The sequence below is a fragment of the Eubalaena glacialis genome, chromosome 11, assembly GCF_028564815.1.
Source record: "Eubalaena glacialis isolate mEubGla1 chromosome 11, mEubGla1.1.hap2.+ XY, whole genome shotgun sequence".
NCBI lineage: Eukaryota > Metazoa > Chordata > Mammalia > Artiodactyla > Balaenidae > Eubalaena > Eubalaena glacialis.
The window spans coordinates 108,231,760-108,254,394 of record NC_083726.1 but is presented as its reverse complement, the minus strand read 5'-3'; the positions used below and the strand labels follow the sequence as shown (position 1 = coordinate 108,254,394).

The 22,635-nt window shown below is 40.5% G+C and overlaps 1 protein-coding gene across 1 annotated transcript in view; it reads right to left on the bottom strand.

Annotated features, from left to right (window-relative positions):
• Window positions 1-1,700: 1,700 nt before the first annotated feature.
• The window catches only part of STYK1 (serine/threonine/tyrosine kinase 1), a 47,150-nt gene continuing 26,215 nt past the window's right edge, over window positions 1,701-22,635 (bottom strand). Inside the window, exons 2-10 of the mRNA XM_061205592.1 lie at window positions 17,833-17,979; window positions 17,287-17,421; window positions 14,218-14,484; window positions 13,318-13,499; window positions 11,497-11,580; window positions 7,045-7,253; window positions 4,900-4,940; window positions 4,121-4,217; window positions 1,701-1,928 (exon numbers count right to left, since the gene is read on the bottom strand). Of these exons, the coding sequence (XP_061061575.1) occupies window positions 1,724-1,928; window positions 4,121-4,217; window positions 4,900-4,940; window positions 7,045-7,253; window positions 11,497-11,580; window positions 13,318-13,499; window positions 14,218-14,484; window positions 17,287-17,421; window positions 17,833-17,896 (1,284 nt within the window). The 5' untranslated portion in view covers window positions 17,897-17,979 and the 3' untranslated portion in view covers window positions 1,701-1,723. The remainder of the gene's footprint in view (window positions 1,929-4,120; window positions 4,218-4,899; window positions 4,941-7,044; window positions 7,254-11,496; window positions 11,581-13,317; window positions 13,500-14,217; window positions 14,485-17,286; window positions 17,422-17,832; window positions 17,980-22,635) is intronic.

Genomic DNA, 22,635 nt, shown 5'->3' with positions numbered 1-22,635 from the left:
CCATAGGACTTCATCATTTTGTGCTGAGCCATTCTTCCTCCCTTCTCCCTATTGCTGCTTACCACGCATGTAAATTCTGTCTAGTCATTGCGGTATTCCTAGAGGTGCAAGAATCATTATTCAGTTGGGCGACTCATCATGGCTCCATCAGGATTCTAACTTCTGCAAGTTTTTCAACTGCCAGTCATTTTCCTATAGCAGCCTTGGATGTCCCTTCTAGAGTATCCAAGGTATTGTTTAAAATCACAGACCACATGTTCAACTGAACTGTCATTATCATGATATTTCCAGTATTTTGAACTAGTAGGAGATGACTGTCATCATCCAGACGCTCACACAAAAATTATGACTTCCTCATTTTAGTCAAGTGGTATTTGTACCATACCATCATCTTTAAGCATGTCCTCCCTTGCAGTGTGACTGACAGACCGAGGTTCTCTTCTTGGCCACCGTAGGTGTTAAATGAAAAAGATATGAAAGATTCTAGGCTAGTAAGGATGAGAGTAAGGAAATTAACATTTATTGAGCACATAGTATGTGCCAGATACGGTACAAATATACACTCTCATTCAATCCTCATGACAACCCTGTGAGGTAGGTAGCATCCTCTTTTCACGCAATAGGAATCCCTTTTCTGACAATGTAGATTGCCTCTTGAATTTTTCTGTTGACATTAGCTTTCATTTATCTACTGTTATCCTCCCTATTGGAGAGATTTTGGCAACTGTATAACCTGAAAAGCCTACTTTCACTCAATAAATATGAATTTAATGAAATAACTTTCACAGTAGATCATTGGATGATTGAAAATGGGAACCTATCATCCTTCCACCTCAGGTTACATCCTTTTCTAGCCCTTGTTAAAGACGTCCTTGCCTACTAAGCACTTTTGCTTGATTTCCATATTTCCCATTTATTAAATACACAGTGTATTCATCATCGACCCAATTGACCCTCTGGGCTCAGTCTCCCTAGTCTCATAGGGGCCAGGAAGCCAGACTGTTGAAAAGTACAAGTTGAATGTTCTTAATCATGAAATGACCCCTCCAGCTTCTAGTTAAAATAGTACCAACAGGGTTCACCTACCTCAGAATTAGATCAAAGGGGACCATATTTCTCCTATATACACCTTAGGGGGAGCTCAGAAGTCTTCCTTAATGGTTCTCCTTCAGCCCTGCATGAACAGACCAGGAATGAAGTCCTGTATGTCCTTCCTCCCCCTTCTCTCTGAAGGATGACCTTGGTCCTTATCTATACTCCTGAGCAAGTAGAACCTTCAATTTTCTTCTCATCAACTTCTTTATCAGCTTTCTCTTTCCCTCATTTGATTCCAATTTTCTGGACCTTATAATAGTCTAGATAAAAGCGTGTTTCAAAGGAAACCAGCCTGTGGTGGGAGGGACCAGCTTATCTGTGCCATGCTGCGACAAACACCACAGACTTGTAAAACCTCCCTTGCATTGACATGGTCCATCCCATCTACCCTGCATCTTCAGGACTGGGATAACAGAAATGAAACTGTACTTCTCAGTCTCGAGGGTATATGGTGTGTGCAGCCTCATCTAGCATCATTTCAGGTTTCTAGGGAAATGTGTAGGGAAAGATGCAGGATCCATGTCCCATTCATCCCTTTATGTCCCAGTAGAAAGTCTTTTCTCTGTTCTTGGAGGAATTGGTTCCAAGAGTATATGATCTCCCAAAAATATGTGTTGCCCCGGGATCTTCAAAGGATGCTATAGCTATAGGAGAGACTCTCCACGCTGACGCCTGCCACAGCTGCGTACAATTCAGGCACCACCAACTCTGGTACTTGCAACACAGCCTTGTCATTTGCAGTTCGAGCGGCAGTTTCTAGGCGTGAGTGTAGCTCTCTAAGTGAGGGGCGGCTGTCCTCACTCCAACGCCAGCAGGACTTCATGAGACCGTACCTGAAAGGGAAACAAGAGAAACAAGAGAAACTGTCTCCTCTCCTAACAAACCTTAACAAAAGAAACCTACGAGTCTTTAATCTACTTCTCATTGCTGTGTCCCATATGCTTCCCAGAGAATACTGTTCCTTCTCATCCTCCTAATGCTAAGTCTCTTAATATCATCTTCTCAACAGGACCCTTTTTATAAAAGGAATGACTAAATATTTCTTAAACTACAATCAGTATGACAGAACAGTTTTTTTTTCCATTAGATTACCAAAAACCCTTAAGTGTTTTCATCTTACATGTTATTAATTTGCATCATTCCAGACCATTGCTATAACTTATCTACCAGTATGAGCTACATTACAGCAAGGAAAATAAGAAGGTATGGAATAATACAATTCATACTAATTTCAGATAATGTAATTAGATGGTTCCTTCCTTTAATCCAGGTCATTTCCCCCCTTTATTACTTAGCTTCTCCAGGAAATTGCCTTAATCGAGATAGAAGTACTTACCACCTTTAATCTGTCTTTGCTTCAATCCAGTTTCTAGAGAATTTACAACATAGCCTGTTTTCAAACACTCTTCATCAAGTCTCATTCCTGCCCAAGAACCTACAGTGATTTCCCACTGCTCACCATATAAAGTCAACATCCCACCCCCTAGCTTCTTACCACATAGTTCTTGCCTAACTGAAGCCCTCTCCTCCTGACAAGTCAGTGTCTTGCTATGCCCTTGATGTGGTTAGTAACACCCAACTCTGTCTTTGCTCGTGCTCTGCCCAATTCCTTGAATATCCTCTCCATGGTTATCCTTTCCTACAGGTTTAAGTCTCAATTCCTTTCCTTATAAACCTCAGCATGCACTGTGTTTCCCACACTCATTAATGTTGTATGTTGAGACTTTGTATAAGATGCTACTTTAATAATACTGCTAACGTTTTACCAAGAACTTACTTATTATAAAAGGCATGGTAGGGAAACTTAACATGCATTATTTCATTGTAGCCTCACAATAATTTTGAGGTAGGATTATCATTATGCCTATTTTAAGGTAAGTAAACAACGCACAGTAAAGTAGTAGGACTAGGGCTGAACGTGTGTCTTTTTGACTCTATGAGATGAATCTGAGCTTTTAACCATTCTACTTATTGCCTCAAACTTTATGTTGATTTTCATGTTGTTTCTGATATCCTTCTTCAAGACCAGGTACTTTATCAGTTAAATGTCTTTCCCCAGTATCAAGGACAGCCTTTTATACACATAAAGCCTATGAGAAATATTTGTCAACAACTTCATTCTAGTATACCCAACCAGTATCACTATACTGTGTGTATGTGTGTGTATATACACATAAAAATATATATCAACAGTTATGATATTTAACATTTTTTAACATGCTTGATGCTGTAACTGTTTAATGTTGGGAAACCCAGGTGCTGGAAGTTTACCTTTTCAGTGCTGAAAAATTTACAAAATAGCAACAACTTTAATAGAAATGTATATTAATATATTAACTCCTGTCTTCTTAAAAATAATTTAACCTTTTCTTATGTTCTATAACAACCTTTTTTTGTACTTTATTGGTTATAAAATTCTGAGGGTAATTTTTAATTTTTCCATTTTCTGCCTCTACGTTAGTTCACCAACTGTCCCTTTCTGCTGACAATTTGATATCCTCCTTCTCCTGTCTAATTTCTTCTCACCCCCCCCCTTTTGGTTGGCTTCCAACATGCTTAGAACTGGGAAAACAGATAATCAATATTTTTTTAAGTTAAATATTAAATAGGAACCAGTGAGTAACTGTAGTGCAATGGATTTTATGACAACTATATTAGAACTGAAGCTAGTAGTCTCTAACTGAGACTGACATTTAAATAGATAAAACACTACTGTATTTGCATTGGATTTGGTCTATTTTAAAAGCTTCCAGAAGAACTAAGCTTTAACAACGTTAGCAAACTTAAATTTCTAATATAGTACTCAGTGGTTGCCTCAATATTTTGTGTGTGTGTATGTATACACACATACATACATATGATATACATATACATGTACATCGTATACGTGAGCAGATGTGTTTTACTGCATAGGTTTGGTTTAGGGTTGTACATTAGCACACAAAGGACAGCTGAGGGTCATCTGAGCCACTTTGAAAGGGGCACGACTGATGAAGAGCAAAAAAATATTTTAAAAACCATTTACATGGTGTGTGTGCAGCTACTGGGTCTCTTCATGATTTTCCTTCTTTGGAGATACTGTAGGACGCTGGTAGGAGGGACTTCAGGATATGGAGGTGCCCCTGTTGGTATGGAAAGAATGAGAGTAGTAAGAGAACTTAAGCGTCCTCTGGAATATAAAGTATAACTAACACTACTCTCCATCCACCTGGGCTAATTGCCTGCAAAAGTATAGCCATAGGAAAAATAATAGATATAATATAATTGCTCCCTGGTGATCAAGTAAGGATATAGCTTAGAGAATTTTGGAAAAAAAGAGACGGGGGGGGTGGGTACTGATAACTTAGTAGAACGTTGAGTCTTTAGGAAAATAACAAAATAAAGCAAAGTGAGAAATAAGATCTGCCCTCTACTTCCCAAACATGAGAAGGTGCTATAGTTTCTCCATCAAGTGGATTAATAAATCTAAAGACAATATTTTTATGTTTATGCAAGATCGTCCTTGGAATCATCCTTGGAATCATCCTTGGATTTTAAAACATCCCATGGAATTGGTAAAGTCTTGAGGGAAAGAAAGGGAAAGAAAGCAAAAGAAAGTTAAAAACAGAAAGAGGGAAGGAGAGAGAGAGGGAGGGAATCAAGACATTACAAGACTATCTCAAAAATCAGAATTCTATGTCAACTCAGTTCAACCTTCAGAGATTGTACCGAAACCCCTTCTCATAGCAAATGTCATCCACCACCCAAATAAACATCCTTGTATATCTTTGTATAGGTGCACACTACTTTGGGGATCCTCCTTACCTAGAGTCACCATCTCGTAGAGCAGTATCCCAAAAGACCAGCTGTAAAAGAAACAAGGCCATGGATTTAATTTCTATTTCTGCCTTTCGTAAAGACAGCTCACTTAAATACCAGAGGCCTTCAGTAAGAACCCCATTACAAAGGCAATGAGAGGGAATCAAGGGTGACTGACACAATAAGCAATGAGGTAGTGCCATTAGAAAGCATTTCTGGGCTTCCCTAGTGGCGCAGTGGTTGAGAATCTGCCTGCCAATGCAGGGGACACGGGTTCAAGCCCTGGTCTGGGAAGATCCCACATGCCGCGGAGCAACTAGGCCCGTGGGCCACAGCTACTGAGCCTGCGCGTCTGGAGCCTGTGCTCCGCAAAAAGAGAGGCCGCGATAGTGAGAGGCCCGCGCACCGCGATGAGGAGTGGCCCCCGCTTTCCGCAACTAGAGAAAGCCCTCGCACAGAAACGAAGACCCAACACAGCCAAAAATAAAATAAATAAATAAATAAATAATTAATTAAAAAAAAAAAAAAGAAAGAAAGCATTTCTGTCCAATCCCCTTAGAATCTAATCTATTTGAGCACTGAATTTATGTCTCCTTTTTTCTATATTACACATTAATAGATATTTACCATTATTTGCTAAATTGTGAGTGTTTGTGCAAACATGCAAAGATATTCACCCAAACATACAGAAATTCCCCTCTGCATCTTTTTCATCCTTTCCATTTCTCCCTGCTGAAATTCTAGCCTTTATTCTTAGCTCAAGGCCAAGCAAGTTTTATCATTTATCTACTATTTCCTCAGTAGATCTAATTGCCCAAACCTAGGAAAAATATTAACAGAACAAGTTTTATACATAATTGGGGTAGGCATTTGCCTAAGCAATATGATTCAAGAGATGTATATTTCACTATTCTATAACATCATCATTAAATGAGCAATATTTCCCAGTTAAGCTTATTATTCCCAGACCTCTATTCAAAAGCAGATGTCAGCGAAGCAGCAATGAAATAAAAAAGCAGTCTTCTGGGGACTTCCCTGGAGGTCCAGTGGTTAAGACTCTGCACTTCCACTGCACGGGGGCATGGGTTCGATCCCTGGTCAGGGAACTAAGCTCCCACATGCCACGCGGTGCAGCCAAAAGATAAATAAATAAAATAAAAAAGCAGTCTCTTAATTGACCCACCACATCAACTGATGTTCTAAATTTCCCCCACAACTCATAACGTTCATGGCTAGTAAGATATTCTATTTTATGTTTATGTGCTCCTCCGAGCAGTTGAGTTATATGGCTACCAAAAGTCAATCGCAGTTCTTTACAATCCTGTTTATGCCAACCCTACATGTAACTGTAATTATGTAATCAATTAGATATTATGTAAGCTGATTAAATATACATGCCAAAAGCATTAGCTCCCTGAAAACTAGATTGAATGCTTTGAAAATATTCTATAAGACCAAACTGCTAAAAAGAAAGTGTTGTCAAATTGTGTGGGTGAGACAACTGTAGAAAACTGGGAAAAAATTAACAATAAATGTCTGTAGTCAAATTGCGTCACAATTGTTTTCAAGTTTCTCTCTCTACTTAGAGTCATCCCAAACTGAAACTCAAAAATAATTCATTATGGATGCTATTTATACAAGAAACACGACACGTAACTTCATTTAGCATAGCAGGTCTATCCCCTTGGCCCTCCTCCAAAAGATTGATAATTAAATATCTATTTATATGTTTTAAGTTAAAATAAATTGAGTATACACACACACATATGTATTTATTTTAATAAGTCCTAGTTTAACTAAACTTTTGATTAAGCGGACCTACCTCTTTCAGATAGAACTAGATAAACAGATAAAACTCCACAAGATTAAGTCCTCAGATACTAGCATGAATAATCTATTCACTTTTTTTCTCTCCTAACTAAGGTTTCTAATCTAACACAGAGGGAATACTTCAAAAGGCACTATAAAGGATTGCAGGCAGATGCCACATATAAGCTCTGCCACATAACACACATTTTTGCTTGAGAGTCTGACTTCTCAGTAGAGATTTCATGTGGAGACATAATTGACAATAGACCCAGTCATGTTCATGAGCTGGAGGACACCTGGGTCAAGAAAGGAAGAAATCCACAGGGCAGGAACAAACCATACATGTCTCCTTTGATGCCAGCTGGTCTCAGCAGAAGCCGTTCTGGGGCAAGCCACTTGAGAGGTACGGTGCGAGTAGACGAGATGGCCCCTCGGGAGTGGACTTCATAAGCCAGGCCCAGTCCGCAGAGTTTAGCAGTGAGATCACACTGGATCAGGATATTCCTGGCTGCCACATCCCCATGGAACAGATGCTTATCCTGGAGAAATTCCTGTCAACATGAGATCAAAGATGGATCAGCTCTCTGAGGTCATGGCTTAGGTCACAGATAAAAAGAAACAAATCCTTGAAAAGACAAGGAGATTTTCTACTCTGAACAAGCCTCATTATGACATATCGCTTCCAAGTATTTATTAATTTTTTAATTAATTTTTATTTATTTATTTTTGGCTGTGTTGGGTCTTCGTTGCTACATGAGGACTTTCTCTAGTTGCAGCGAGCAGGGGCTTACTGTGGTGGCTTCTCTTGTTGCAGAGCAAGGGATCTAGGTACGCGGGCTTCAGTAGTTGTGGCACACGGGCTCAGTAGTTGTGGCTCTTGCGGCATGCGGGCTTAGTTGCTCCACAGCATGTGGGATCTTCCTGGACCAGGTATCAAACCCGTGTTCCCTGCACTGGCAGGTAGATTCCTAACCACTGCGCCACCAGGAAGTCCCGCTTCCAAGTATTTATAATGAATCAGACATGTTTGCATTGTGTTTAAGATTAGCAAACTGATACCAATACTTCATTCCTTTTTTAAAAAAATTAAAAGACTATTTTTTTAAGAGTTGTTTTAGGTTGACAGCAAAATTGAGTGGAAAATCCAGAGCACTCCCACATCCCTTCCCTCCCACTTCATAGTTTCCTCTATTATTAACAACTAGCATCAGTGTGATACATTTGTTACAACTGATGAACTGATACTGATACACTATTTTCAACTGAAGTCCAGAGTTTACATCAGGGTTCACTTTTCGCATTGTACATTCTCTGGGGTTTGACAAATGATTTACACATTTTGGATACATTGATATACCCTTTATATTTTTGAAGACACATTTATTAGTAAATACACTAGCTTTGCTTTAAAACAAACAAATAAAGTTTAGCAAACTGAGCAAATAATCCAAATAACATTTGTACTGGGTTTGGAAATTATAATCCCCTACTCTGACCCTGACCCTGGCCTGATTTTCCTCTCAAATAGGACCCAGCTAGACAAGGGGAAGGAGAGTAGGTTTCAAGTTTCTAGCAGCAGTCTCCCAAACAGGGTAATATATACATAGCAAAATTGAGTGTCATAATAATAAATTTATATACAGTTTTACATCATCTCATTTTGTCCCTAAAATAACTAGATGAGGTGAGTTAGGGAAGTAACTTTCAGATAAATCTAAATGATTACATAAGGTCACACTGGTACTAAGTGGTAGTGACCAGAACCCAATATTCTAATTCATAGGAAGTACTACAAATTCTACTAATACTTTTCAGGCCAGGCTGCAAATCAGAATTGCCTGAGAGATTTATAAATTCATAAGGTTTTCTCTCCGGATTTACTTAACTAAAATCTAGGAAGAGGGACCTGATAATCTATATTTTTAAGAAGTATCAAAATGATTATAGCACAGCCAAGAAGACATTTGAGAACCACTGCACCTGAATGACACTGATGTGTTGAAATCATTTCCCCCAACATCAAGGTGTTCAAGGCATACAGAGATGCTGAAAAACTATACGTGACTAAAGCACTAGAGACTGAGGTCTATGATTACTAAACAAGAATGGTGTGAAAAAATAAAAGGGGAAGGTGGCAATTTCCAGTCATTGATGTTCAGCAAAGAGTGACTAGCAGGGATTTTTTGTTTTTTTGTTTTTTGTTTTTTTGTCTCAGGTGAGGTCTCAGAACAAAGGTATTATACTCTAATGAGAAGACTTGAAGAATGCACTGATCTTGAGGTTGTTAAAAGTTAGAAAAAATAGTATGATATTGCCTTATAACTGGTAACCTAGGGCTCTGAGGAATGCTTCAGTGTGATCACTGCATCTCTATGGGGCACCCCTGCAATTATGGTTCAGAATACAAGGTAAGCTCTGTCCTTATACCCTAACTTTTTATTGAAATATAGTTGATTTACAGTGTTGTGTTAGTTTCAGATGTACAGCAAAGTGATTCAGATATATATGTATATATATATACACACATATATATGTATATATATACACATATACATATACATATATATGTATATATATATATATTCTTTTTCAGATTCTTTTCCATTATAGGTTATTACAAGATATTGAATATAGTTCCCTGTGCTATACAGTGGGTCCTTGTTGTTTATCTGTTTTATATATAGTATTGTGTATCTGTTAATCCCAAACTCCTCACTTATCCCTCCTCTCCCCTTTACCCTTTGGTAATCATAAGTTTGTTTTCAATGCTGTGAGTCTATTTCTGTTTTTTAAATAGTTCGTTTGTCCTGATACCCTAACTTTATCAAGGAAATATACCAACTAGGCCATCCAAACACCATAGTTAACATTTATTTGTATGATGTGCTCTCTCCCTTGCTCCATGAGAACTTCAACTAACTTTCTCTCACTTCATCACCTCTATTTTCCTAAGCTTTCTCTGATTCCATTTAGATCCCTTGTATATTTCATACCTCAAGATGGCAAGATATATCAAATACTAAAATAGTAGCTTCACAGAGCCCTGATTTTCTGTAGCTATTTTTAAACACAGTTATCTAAATAATTTCATAGGAATAGTCATCTAAATTTTCTGAGTAATTCTGGTAAAGGTAACTTTTTTTTCTCTTAAGCCTTGAGTTCTTTCTCTTCTCTGTTTATTTGGGTTAGTATAAAATAAAGAAATGCTCTCACCTTTGCCCCTTCTTATTCCTCCTCTTCCACTTGTTCCTTGTTCTTTTTAAAGTATCTGTAATTCCTATCACATTCAGTATCAAAGCAAATCTACAACCTAACATGTTCTGAACTAGTATTTCTTGTTTTACAGGTATAAATTATAAGCTTCCTTCTGGTTCTGTAGCCTTTCACCCATTCAGTTTCTATTCCCATTTCTTCTCCCAACTTGCTTCCCCTTTCCCCTTTTACATCTGTTAACATTAGTATATATCTGGAAGTAGGTGGACATATAGCTCTTGGCCCTGGTTTTTTACCCTTAAGACTGAGAAATCTTTTAAAACCCTTCCTGTTCCTTCTTTTTTTTAAAAAAATAAATTTATTTATTTTATTTATTTATTTTTGGCTGCGTTGGGTCTTCATCATTGCGCCTGGGCCTTCTCTAGTTGCTGCAAGTGGGGGTTACTCTTCATTGTGGTGCACAGGCCTCTCATCGCGGTGGCGCTTCCTGTTGGGGAGCACAGGCTTGAGGCGCACGGACTTCAGTAGTTATGGCATGCAGGCTCAGTAGATGTGGCTCATGGGCTCTAAAGCACAGGCTCAGTAATTGTGGCGCATGGGCTTAGTTGCTCCGTGGCATGTGGGATCTTCCCAGGGCTCGAACCTGTGTCCCCTGCACTGGCAAGTGGATTCCCAACCACTGCGTCACCAGGGAAGCCCCCCTGTTCCTTCTAAAAACCCTAAATTGGGACTTCCCTGGTGGCACAGTGGTTGAGACTCTGTGCTCCCAATGCAGGGGGCCTGGGTTTGATCCCTACTCCGGGAACTAGATCCCACATGCATGCCGCAACTAAGAGTTCGCATGCCACAACTAAGGAGCCCGCCTGCTGCAATGAAGAAGCCCACGTAACGCAACTAAGAAGCCAGTGAGCTACAACTAAGGAGCCCGCCTGCCACAACTAAGACCCGATGCAACCAAATAAATAAATATTTTTAAAAAAAACACTTCAGGGCTTCCCTGGTGGCGCAGTGGTTAAGAATCTGCCTGCCAATGCAGGGGACACAGGTTCGAGCCCTGGTCCAGGAAGATCCCACATGCTGCGGAGCAACTAGGCCCGTGTGCCACAACTACTGAGCCTGCGCTCTAGAACCCACGAGCCACAACTACTGAAACCCACGTGCCACAACTACTGAAGGCCAGGGGCCTAGAGCCCGTGCTCCACAACAAGAGAAGCCACTGCAATGAGAAGCCCACGCACCGCAACGAAGAGTAGGCCCCGCTCGCTGCAACTAGAGAAAGCCTGCGCGCAGCAACGAAGACCCAACGCGGCCAAAAATAAATAGATTTATTAAAAAAAAAAAAAAACACTTTAAACTGACTACTTTCTTCCTAGAATTACCAATCCTGAATTATATTATCTAAATAATTTCATGAAAGAATTGAAAACAATTTATTGGTGCTTGAGTTTCCGTCCCCTAACTTCCATCTGATTTCCTTTATAATATATACCCCATTTGAGAGCATAACTGAGAAATATGACATTAAATACCAAGCTAACAAGAAAAATCACTGTCATCTGTTGTCATTTCTCCAAGCCTTACCACAGCCAAAAGGACCTGCTTCCCAATGTGATATATTTGTTTTTCTGTGAGGTCATAGGGAAGGCCATCCATGGTCATCACGTCCTAAATAGATAGAGAAAAAAGAAGTATATCAAAATGACATGAACAGATCTGAAAGAAAAAATAGGGGCAGAGATATTCTTAAATGCAGTTATCAAAGCTAAGGAAAATACACAAATATATAAGGACTATAAGATTCAAGGACAGATGATATGAGAGATTCTCAGATATGCAGAGAAGTACCATGATTTATCGGACCAGGAAAACAGTAAAGAATGTAGATGAATAGCAGAGTGAAGGAAGAACAGAATAGCAGGTAAGAAAGACAAGTATATATAAGACTATCCATTGGATAAAGCAGCAATTTTCCTAGGGCAGAATATGTGTGTGTGTGTGTGTGTGTGTGTGTGTGAGAGAGAGAGAGAGATTAATTAAGCACATTAACTGAACACATCTTGACTGAATGCCTACTATGTGCCAGATTCCATCTTAGGAACTCAGAATACAAAAGTGAGCAAAATAAATATGTCTACTGCCTTCTGGAGCTTATACTGTGGCAAACACATGTGAATCAAAATAAAATAATCATACATAAATACATGGTGCCATGAAAGAAATGTAAAAGAGATCATATGATGGTGGAGGAAAGAGAGCTCATTCAGTTGGAGAAGCAAGGAAAGCTCTTGACGAGATCCGAAGAGTGAGTGGCCATTGACCCTACAAAGAAGGGAAAGGGAGAAGTCTGGTATAATGAGAAAAGCATGCGAAAACAATCTGAAATAGAGAGGCATGCAGTCTGAAAAATAAAAAGAAACAAGTGAGGTTAGGGCACAGACCAAGTGACAGATGGATAACCTCTTAAAAAGGTTTAAAATCTCATGATGTGCACATTGTCCTATTTGCATCACTGGATGGAAGAGGTCAACAAGGTCTCTTTTTCATACACATTAAGTAATACAATGATCAGCCTACCTAGGAGGCTTGATTAATATTGAACTTTGTTCATCACCAAGTGACGAGCTAACTAGGAAAACATGGAGCACTTCAAAAAGATGAGTAGATACAGAAGTGGTGAAATTGTAAGGAATAGGACTTGCACTTTAGCCTGGAAATTTCTGAACATTTAAATTTTTTAAAATATGAATTGGAGATATACAAACTTGCAGGCTGAATTTCTCCTTAACTCAGCCTCGGCACACTAGGGTGGTGTTACAGAATAGAAAATATACTTGACACTAACAACAAAATTATTACTAACAGTAGTTAGGTTGTTATGCAATTATCATTAAAGCAGCTACCATTTTGAGTGCTTAATATGTACCAATCACTATGTTTTTACAGACGTAATTTCCTTGAATTTAATAAGTATTTATTATTACTCCCACTTTACAGATTCCAAAAACTCAGGCTCAGAGAGGTGATTTGCCCAAAGTCACATAGCTTGTAGGAGATGGAGCCCAAAGTCCATTCTCTAAATCTGCACTGCCCAATATGGTAGCCATCACCCACATATGCCTATTTAAACATATGTTATTTAAAATTAAATAAATTTGAAAATTCAGTTTCTTAATCATATCAGCCCCATTTCAAGGGTTCTGTAGCCACATGTGATTAGTGGCTACCATATTGGACAGAGCAGATATTCCATCATCACTAAAAATTCTATTGGTTGGTGATAATCACTCTGTTATGCTATTATAATGTCTCTCTAATTTGTCATTTATCAGGCTAATTGACATGTGAACAGCTAATAAGCCAGGTCAAGCCTTTCCTTCCCAACACCTCTACCCTACCACTTACCCGGCGACAGGTCCAGAGAAAGCTGAGCAGGTCCCCCTGGGCCACATCCTCCAACACCATATAGAGTGGCAGCCCTTCTGTGCAGCAGCCTTCCAGCTGTACCAGGTTCTTGTGCTTCCCCAGGTACTGATAGAACCGGATTTGCCCTAAGAACTCCTGCACCTCTTGGAGCCCAGCTGGTTCTGTGGAGGACAGAAGAACCATGGGGAGTGAGCAGTCAGAGTATCACCAATAAAATGGGGGTTCAAGTCAGGAAGCAACCTCAGATGATAAATTTCAAGGCTCCAAAGGGGAGTGAGTGTAGACAAAAAGTAAAAAGAAAGAGAATCAATTAGAAATTGATCTTCAATGTCACTGATCTTTTGTCAAAGGTAACATAGAACCATAGGTCTTTAGAACTGGATGGGCTTTCCTCTGCCCAATAGACAAGTGTTCTGTTCACATTAAAATATTATCACACATTAAAATATTATCACTTCTAGACCTTTTGATTAATATTCTTGCTAATCCTATCCTTGTTCTGTTTTACGTATCCATCATTACTGGTCCATATCATGAGTATCAGCAAAAAGAAGAAAAATGCAGTAACTGGAAAAGATATCAAAACAGTGAAGAAAAATGAAGAAACAACCTCAAAATCCTCATTCAAGTAATATCTAATATGGAAAAATCGGTTTTAACAGCCTTGATAGGCAAGGTTGAGCTAGGGAAAGACCCAAAGAAGAACCTTTCTGTTGCGAGTTTTTACTTTCTATTCCCTTCTTATTCTGTGCCCAGTTGTGACCACAACTATCTGTTGATTAACATCTTAATGTCTGCAAAGCCTGTTAGCATTCACTGTTGAGGGCTCACAGTAAAAAAGTTAAAAGAGGAAAGGAAGTCCAACACTTCTCCTTTTACCTTTTAAAGCCTTGAGGACAACACTCTTGGGCTTATCAGGGTCCCCAGTATATATCTTGGTTCGGTAGATGGTCCCAAAACTACCATTGTGGATTTGCTCCAGAACTTCAGAGAGGTGCTCCCGGGGCACCTGCAGCTTAGCCAGGGCATGTGTGGAAGTTCGTAGAAGGCTTTCCACCGATGTCTCCTTAAGTGGTACAAACACACTTCCTTCAGGTCTTGCTGCTTCCCAGCTTAGGTCCCTAGATGGAGGCACGTGGGCAACACCTAAAACAAAGAGGTGGCACCAACAAGCTTTTTCCTAGCCTAGGGACTCCAAGAAAGCAGACCCTGGGACAAACCAGCAAGGAGTCCCTTCAGCAATTTTCTCTCTGGCCAATGTGATGATACCTTCTGATGCTTCTCTATGAACCAGCATCAATACAAACCTTGTAGAATTTATGTAATAATCCCATTACTTCTAAGACAACTGAAGATGGACCTCTGAAAATGGGTAATGACATTTCATTTCAGTCTTCCTCAGGATTACAGTTCAGTATGAGTATAGTATGAAGACAATTAAGGAAGTTACTGAATAGGTATTCAAACCACAGACACCTAAAGGTGGTGGTAACTGCCAATGGAGACTATCATTAAAGTCAACCAAACGGCTTCCCAAGGTGGAGGGTAGGTACGGATAACTACTCAACTCTAAGCTAAAGTTATTCCTCCCTCAAGTTGTCCCCAAAGTCAAATTATTCCATATTTCCAAGAGTCTCAATCAAAAAATTCTTTTGGTACTTTCCCCCTTTCTAAACCAGCTTTTCTCCATTAGAGAAGAGAGATTCATTCTTTTTATTAAATCTTTATTCATTCATTAATTCATCCATTTATTCAACAAATATCACCTCCTCCATGCCAGGTACTGTTCTAGGTGATAGGAATAGGCAAAGTCCAGATTCTTATGAAGATTACCATCTAGTGGTAGGAGAGAGGAAGCAGATAATAATATACTAGGTAAGGAGTGTTATGGAGGAAAAGAGGGGAATAAGAAGCATCAGTTATGCAATTTTATGTTTGAAGGTCAGGAAAGGTCTTTCTGAGAAGATGACTTTTGAGAAATACCTGGAAGCAATTTGAGAGCAAACCATACTGGTATCAGGAAGAAGTGCAGAGGTTGAGGAAGGAGCATTCTTGACATATTTGAGGAAGAGTAATGAAATCAGTGCCCCTGGAACCAAGGGGATAACTGGAGGGTTACAGGAGATGAGGCCAGAGAGGGCCCAGATCATGTAAGGCCATTAAAAGAAATTTGTCTTGGACTTCCCTGGTGGCGCAGTGGTTAAGAATCCGCCTGCCAATGCAGGGGACACAGGTTCGATCCCTGGTCCAAGAAGATTCCCACATGCCGCGGAGCAACTAACCCTGTGCGCCACAACTACTGAGTCTGCACTCTAGAGCCCGCGAGCCACAACTACTGAGCCCACGTGCCACAACTACTGAGCCTGCGCTCTAGAGCCTGCAAGGCACAACTACTGAAGCCCGCGCGCCTAGAGCCTGTGCTCCAACAAGAGAAGCCATCGAAATGAGAAGCCCGCGCACCGCAACAAAGAGTAGCTCCCGCTCACCGCAACTAGAGAAAGCCCACACGCAGCAACGAAGACCCAACACAGCCCCAAAAATTAATTAATTAATTAAGTAATTAATTTAAAAAAGAATTTTGTCTTTTTTCATTCTAAGTTGAGAAGCAACTGGGGGTTTCATGCAGAGAATTGACAGGACTGACTTATGCCTTAAAAGAATCATTCTGGTGCTCTGAGGAGAATAGAGCATAAAAGGATACAGGCAGGAGCAGGGAAACCATTTAAGAGTGTATTACAGTTATCTATGAGAGGTGAGGGTGGCTTGAGTCTATTTTGAAGACATAGTTAACAGGATTTGCTAATGGATTAGAGACGGAGTGTGACAGAAAGAGGGGTCAAGGACATCTTCAAGATTTTAGACTGAACATATAGGGAGCTGGGCTTGCCATTTACTAAGATAGGGAAGGCTGTTGGGAGAGGACATTGTGAGGGAATTTCAGGACCTTTGTTTTACACACATTACGTATTAGATGTGTACTAGGTCCAAACTGCAAAGTAGGTGGTTTAGTACAAAAATCTGAGTTCAAGGGGACTATAGTCAGAATAGAGAAAGTAATTGAATCCATAAGACTGAAAATGAGATCATTTATGAAGTGACTGTAGATTTAAAAGGAAAGAAAAAAGTGTTTCAAGGAGGAAGTGCAAAATAGTGTCAAATGCTTTTGACAGGTCAAGTAGGATGAAGACCCAACAGAGCTGACACTGGTGATCTTGGAAAGAGTTCTTTTGGTGGACTTGTGGGGGGGAAGTCTTGTTTTAGTATGTTCAAAAGAGAATGTGACAAGTAGAAGTAGTGAGAGTGAGTTTAGACAAGTTCTTTGAGAAGTTTTTTGTATGAGTGAATTATAAGAGAATTGGGATACAATTTAGAGAAGGATTAGGGATCAGCCACTGTAGAGTTTCATTTACTGTCAGGATATTTTTTTCCTTCTTTTTTCTCTGAGTTTCCTGTATGAGCTGATTCTCTTCCATTATATGCTCAGTGGTACTCCAGAATAGCACATTATCACCTCCTACCTAATGCTTCGAAGACTATTATGAAGGCTACCCCTTTACATCGTAAATTCCAGAAGCACAGGGTAGGGCTGTAATGCATTGTAGAGTAAAATGTCATCCTTCAAAGCTGGTTACAAAGCCTTGGGCTTTACCCAAGCCTTGCTCCCCAGTCCTTAGACACTCACATGGCCAAAGACTTGATAGTGCAATAGGACGAAGAAGACAGAAACAAGTTACAGGAGGCCTCTCTTGCCTACTCTTCTTTCAGCTAACAAGCATGTAGTACATTTCCTTGAGAAAAGCTCGCCCGCCGCTCAACTACACAGGAGGGGGCCCATACCCACTATCTCATTGCAGGGTCCTCTAGACTTGGGCTCACTGAGGCTTGTGCCTTATTTTCTACAACCTCCATCTTCCCCGAGCCACTGCCCAGCCCCGGTTTGAACTTTACCTTGTAGTCCAGGAGACTGCTGGTGCTCTCTTTGTTCTCGGATGAAAAGCCACAGGATGACCCCAAGGAGAATGAGGAAGATCCCAACCAGAAGGGTTGGGATGATGATGATTTCATACTGCTGCTCCCGGACAACTAGGTAGGAAATCAAGCAAGTAGAGAAGAGACTGAAGAAGCAGCCTACCCTGACTTCCCCTACCCATCAGTCTTCAGCTCACCACACACGATCATCTCTTCCTCCTGGTCCCTCTACCACAATTGGCATCAACTCCCTACTCTGAAATCCCAATGTCCCTGTCTCTTAGCCCATGAAGTATGCTCTGTGCCTCGTCTCTCATTTTTCCTACTGAGATGGAGGATGCAGCACATCTGGATCTATGACTGCCACTCTCCCCTCTCCACCCAAAGCCACTAGTGCCAATTCCGTTATCACCATTGTCTTCATTTCTATTAGAAATCAAATGATCTTCCTTCCAGAATCTATTCAGATCTTAATCTCCATCATCCTAAACTCAGAGGGCAGATCTCTATATCATCTGTACTTACTACACAACTTGTCACTGAGACTGCATTCCAACAGCATCCGCGTCATGCGCCTCTCATCTCCCATTGCCACACAGCAGTCCACTTCAGCGCTTGACCGCCAGAGGATGCACAGAACACTAGAGAATAATCCCCAAGGGTTCAGTTGTTCTGAAAAAAATAAGATAAAATGGGCTTCCCTGGTGGCGCAGTGGTTGAGAGTCTGCCTGCCAATGCAGGGGACACAGGTTCGGGCCCTGGTCTGGGAAGATCCCACATGCCGCGGAGCAGCTGGGCCCGTGAGCCACAATTACTGAGCCTGCGCGTCTGGAGCCTGTGCTCCGCAACAAGAGAGGCCGCGATAGTGAGAGGCCCGCGCACCGCGATGAAGAGTGGCCCCCACTCGCCACAACTAGAGAAAGCCCTCGCACAGAAACGATGACCCAACACAGCCATAAATAAATAAGTAAATAAATAAATAAAAGAAAATTCTTATATTAAAAAAAATAAGATAAAATGGAGCACACAGAGAATTTTAAGACACGTCTCCAAATAACTAGTTATTAAGTACACAGGTACCTGGAACGCTCCAAGCCACCAATTCATCTCTATCCAACTATCTGACATTCAGACTGGAAGAACTTTTTTTTCCTGCCATTTTTCTTATATGGCTAATCCAGCCCTGATCTGGTCTTATCCCTTCATGCCATTGTTTGTTTCTCAAATTATTTTAAAGGCTCCCCTCTTACCCTAGACTCCTGCTCCACTGGTCAAGTTCACGAATGGTGCACAATTGTGGTCCATGAGCTGTGTGGGAAAGATCTATCTCTCTTACAGTCCTTAAGAAGGTCTAATTTTCTTTTTCTGTGTATCCCCTAATTTTTAAACAAAACACTTAATTTCATTTTTATACAAAACTAACTCAGACAATGAATCAATAGTTGGCAGATTTCAAGAGAGATGAGTTATACGTTTGCTTTCCTTCTCTGAAACATCCCTCTACCGCATTCTCACTACCAATGAGCAGATAGCAGTTATCAATAAAACTATTTAATTCTGCAACTCTCGGAGCTTTCCCTGGCCATCATATACAGATAGACACAGACACTCATTCTTACCAATATTTGGATGAAAGCGAGTGTCAGCACTAAGCCATCTTCTCTTCCTCTCTCTTTTTTTAACAAAAAGGAAATATGTTCATATGATCCAAAAATAAAAATATAAAATAGTATACCATGAAAATCTTTTCCCCACCCCATCCTTCTCCATCTGTCCAGTTCCCAATTCTCCTCCAAGTAGACTATAGTTGGTAGTTTCTTGCTTACCTGGCCAGAGATTCTTTACAGGATTATATTCTGTATCATCAGCATATATTTCTATAGAATTCTATATAATCAGCTTATATTTCTATAGAATTCCATATAATCAGCATATATTTCCAAAAACCCAATTCTTTCTTTCTGAAGAGAACTGGTGGTCACCACTCTGCCATGTACATAAAAACTTTATTTTGCCCTTGATTAACTTGATTCCATGGCCAGCAAAGCCAACGTCTTTAATTCTGATGGATCTGAAACAACTACGGTGATTTTTCACTGCCTAGGTAACTCTGAATATGTGATCTAGTTCTGTAGTGATTTAATAACAAGGTAAATTTTAGAAAATCATAATTGTAGCTTATATGATATTACACTCTATTGTACACATGTGACATTAGCCACATTATGGTCCCGTCTGTTACATTACATGTTGTGCTTTATTATTGATACTAATAACCACTAATACCTTATAGAGGCAGAGTGTCTCAGTGCTGGAAACACATATGTAAAGAAACGTCCCAGCCAGCTGAGTCTTCTTTTCACTATTCCTGGAGTTGCATGAGTTTGTCTGAGGGGATGAGAGTTAAACAATCCCCTTACATCTCAGAAGAGAGACAGGTGTGTGGCTGGTTGACAGAAACCTAAGTAAAGAGAGGAGTAGCCAGGAGAAGGAACATCGCAGAGAGAAAGGGAAATTCTTATCTGCGGGCTTGTGCGTAGGGAGGGATCTATGAAGGCAATGAATGGTAAGATAGCTAAGTCCATCTCATCGAGTTTGTAAGCCAAAAAGGCAAGGTGAAAGTTCCCACAATTCCACAAGACTGCATGAAAGGGAAAACACTCGTAAAAGGGCAAGAAACAGAGAGCCTTGAGAGGGTGGAGCGAAGAAGGTCCTAAAAATAAAACATTAGCTCAGCCAGGAGAATTCAAACATAATTTGCAAATGTCATTCTGATTCTTATTTTCCTTTCCTCTTACTTCCTTTTCGGTGCATTATCAGATGTAATTATTTTCGTTCAGGGAGCAGCCAGTTAAACGAGTTTGGCTCTCCGGGGAGTCGGTTCTGTGAGCATAATCTCTCTCACCACAGTACAAGAGGAAAAAAAGCGTCAGCCAGCAGCCAGCGCCAACTCGTGAGCTCTGCCCAGAAACCAAGCCACACACGTGCTGACGCATACCTGAGCACGAAATGTAAAGCCCTGTGCACATGTCCCCACGTAGAGCTGCTCAGGTGGCCGCCCACAATGACAGCACATGGCCAAACATACCTGTGGCCAAGGACCCAAGTCCATGCCTATACCCTTTCACCTGGGTATCACACTTACTACGGAGCACCCACCTTGGGATACAATGTGACATTCTATTGCGTTTCCTGACCAAGGTTCTCACCATCAGTTTTTTTGTTTGTTTGTTTTTAATTTTTTTTTTTTTTTTTTTTTTTTTAATGGCTGTGTTGGGTCTTCGTTTCTGTGCGAGCGCTTTCTCTAGTTGCGGCGAGCGGGGGGGCCACTCTTCATCGCGGTGCACGGGCCTCTCACCATGGCGGCCTCTCTTATTGCAGAGCACAGGCTTCAGACGCGCAGGCTCAGTAGTTGTGGCTCACGGGCCCAGTCGCTCTGCGGCACGTGGGATCTTCCCAGACCAGGGCTCGAACCCGTGTCCCCTGCATTGGCAGGCATTTTCTCAACCACTGCGCCACCAGAGAAGCCCTCACCATCAGTTTTAATTGTGCTTAGACAGTTTAAAGAGACTGGGCTTAACAACACGTAGCAGCCCGACGAAACTGGATGCTGAAGCAAGGAAATAAACCTAGAATGTGGTGAGGCCCACTCAATAAATTGCTTTCCAGATGTTTGTATAATAAGCCCTTTCCGATGATTACACTTTGGCTAGAGGCATCTATAATATACCAAATGAATGTAGAATTTTTAAGGAATACACGCCAGGTATTCCCCTATATCCATGAACGCCTACACAGGAAACTTACCACACAGAGCCCTCCAAAGCACTTAGGTCACAAAAATTCTTATAATCACTTGTAAGAACAATATTTCTCTCCACATCATTTTTCTCTCTGCAATTAGTTGAATACTAACATTCAATTACCACATGACTTGGCCTGCCCACTCTGTGTCAAGCTAAGAAAAGCCATGGCTAGATGAAAAAACCTTCTGGGATGACCATTCTTATGGGTTTGATTCTAACCCATCTGATTATTAGAAGAATGTACCTGACCAGCATTTCTGTACAATATGACCAATACTCCGTCCCCTTCAACTATATCTCACTGGGTTAAAAGAAAAAAATATGTTCGCTACTGCTTCGTCTCTTAATTGGACTGTAAAATCCTTAAGTATGTAAAACACAATCCTATATGCCTTATCCTTTCATGCCATTGTTTCTCAAATTATTTTTAAAGGCTCCCCTCCCACCCAAGACTCCTGCTCCAGGGCTCAAGTAAATGTTCACAGCACCTGTCTGAACAATTGTGGTCCGTGGGTTATGTGGGAAAAGTCTGCCTCCCCTATGGTCCTTAAGCAGGTCTAATTTTCTTTGTGTCTCACTTATTTTCTAAACAAAACATTTCATTTCATTTTTATACAAAGCTAATTCAGACAGCGAATAAAGAGTTGGCAGATTTCAAGTTCTCTCTTTAGTGCCATGTATTACTACACGCAGGGCATTGGAATCAAGGGTCCAGTGAGGTTGTGAAATTGTTAATTCTGATAACTATATTTGACAGTGGAAAATATGTACATAGCTTGCCTAAAGTTTACACATACATATGGTGCCAAATCTCTCAGGCAGGGCTCTAACTGAAACAATATTATTGCCTCATTTGTGGTTATCCTTCCTTATTTTTTCTCTTTTCATTTGCTCCTGACTTTCTGTTAGCATATTAAAAGATTTAGTTCCCCCGCCCCCCCGAATCGAGAATCTAGAGGGACACAGAGCACTATGAAGGAGATACAAATAGGAAGAGAATGAGAGTAAAATGGGAAGTGAAATCCACCCCAGATTTTTGCAAGACTGCAGTCTAGAGACCATAGAAGTGAATGATCACAACTGGAATTGAACTAAGTATTCATATTAGCTCTCCAAATTCTTACACATATTTACAATGTAAGTACAATGCACACTGCATCTTTGCATCTGTTTTATTACACACAAAGAAAGACAGTTCTGTCTGCAATAATAACACAACTCTGATGAGTGACATTTCTGTTCAGTTAGCATAATAATGTCCTGGACATAAACAGCGATTTACTCGTGAGTGTCCAGAAGAAACTCTTCTTACCAAAATTCATCTACAAATAGAACTTTAAAAATTAGATGCAGGGACTTCCGTGGTGGTTCAGTGGTTAAGACTCCAAGCTTCCACTGCAGGGGGCAGGGGTTCCATCCCTGGTTGGGGAACTAAGATCCCACATGCCACAGGGTGAGGCCAAAAAAAATTTAGATGCATTCTCCTGTACTCTGTCTGCCTATGTGTTGTGAGAAATTCCTC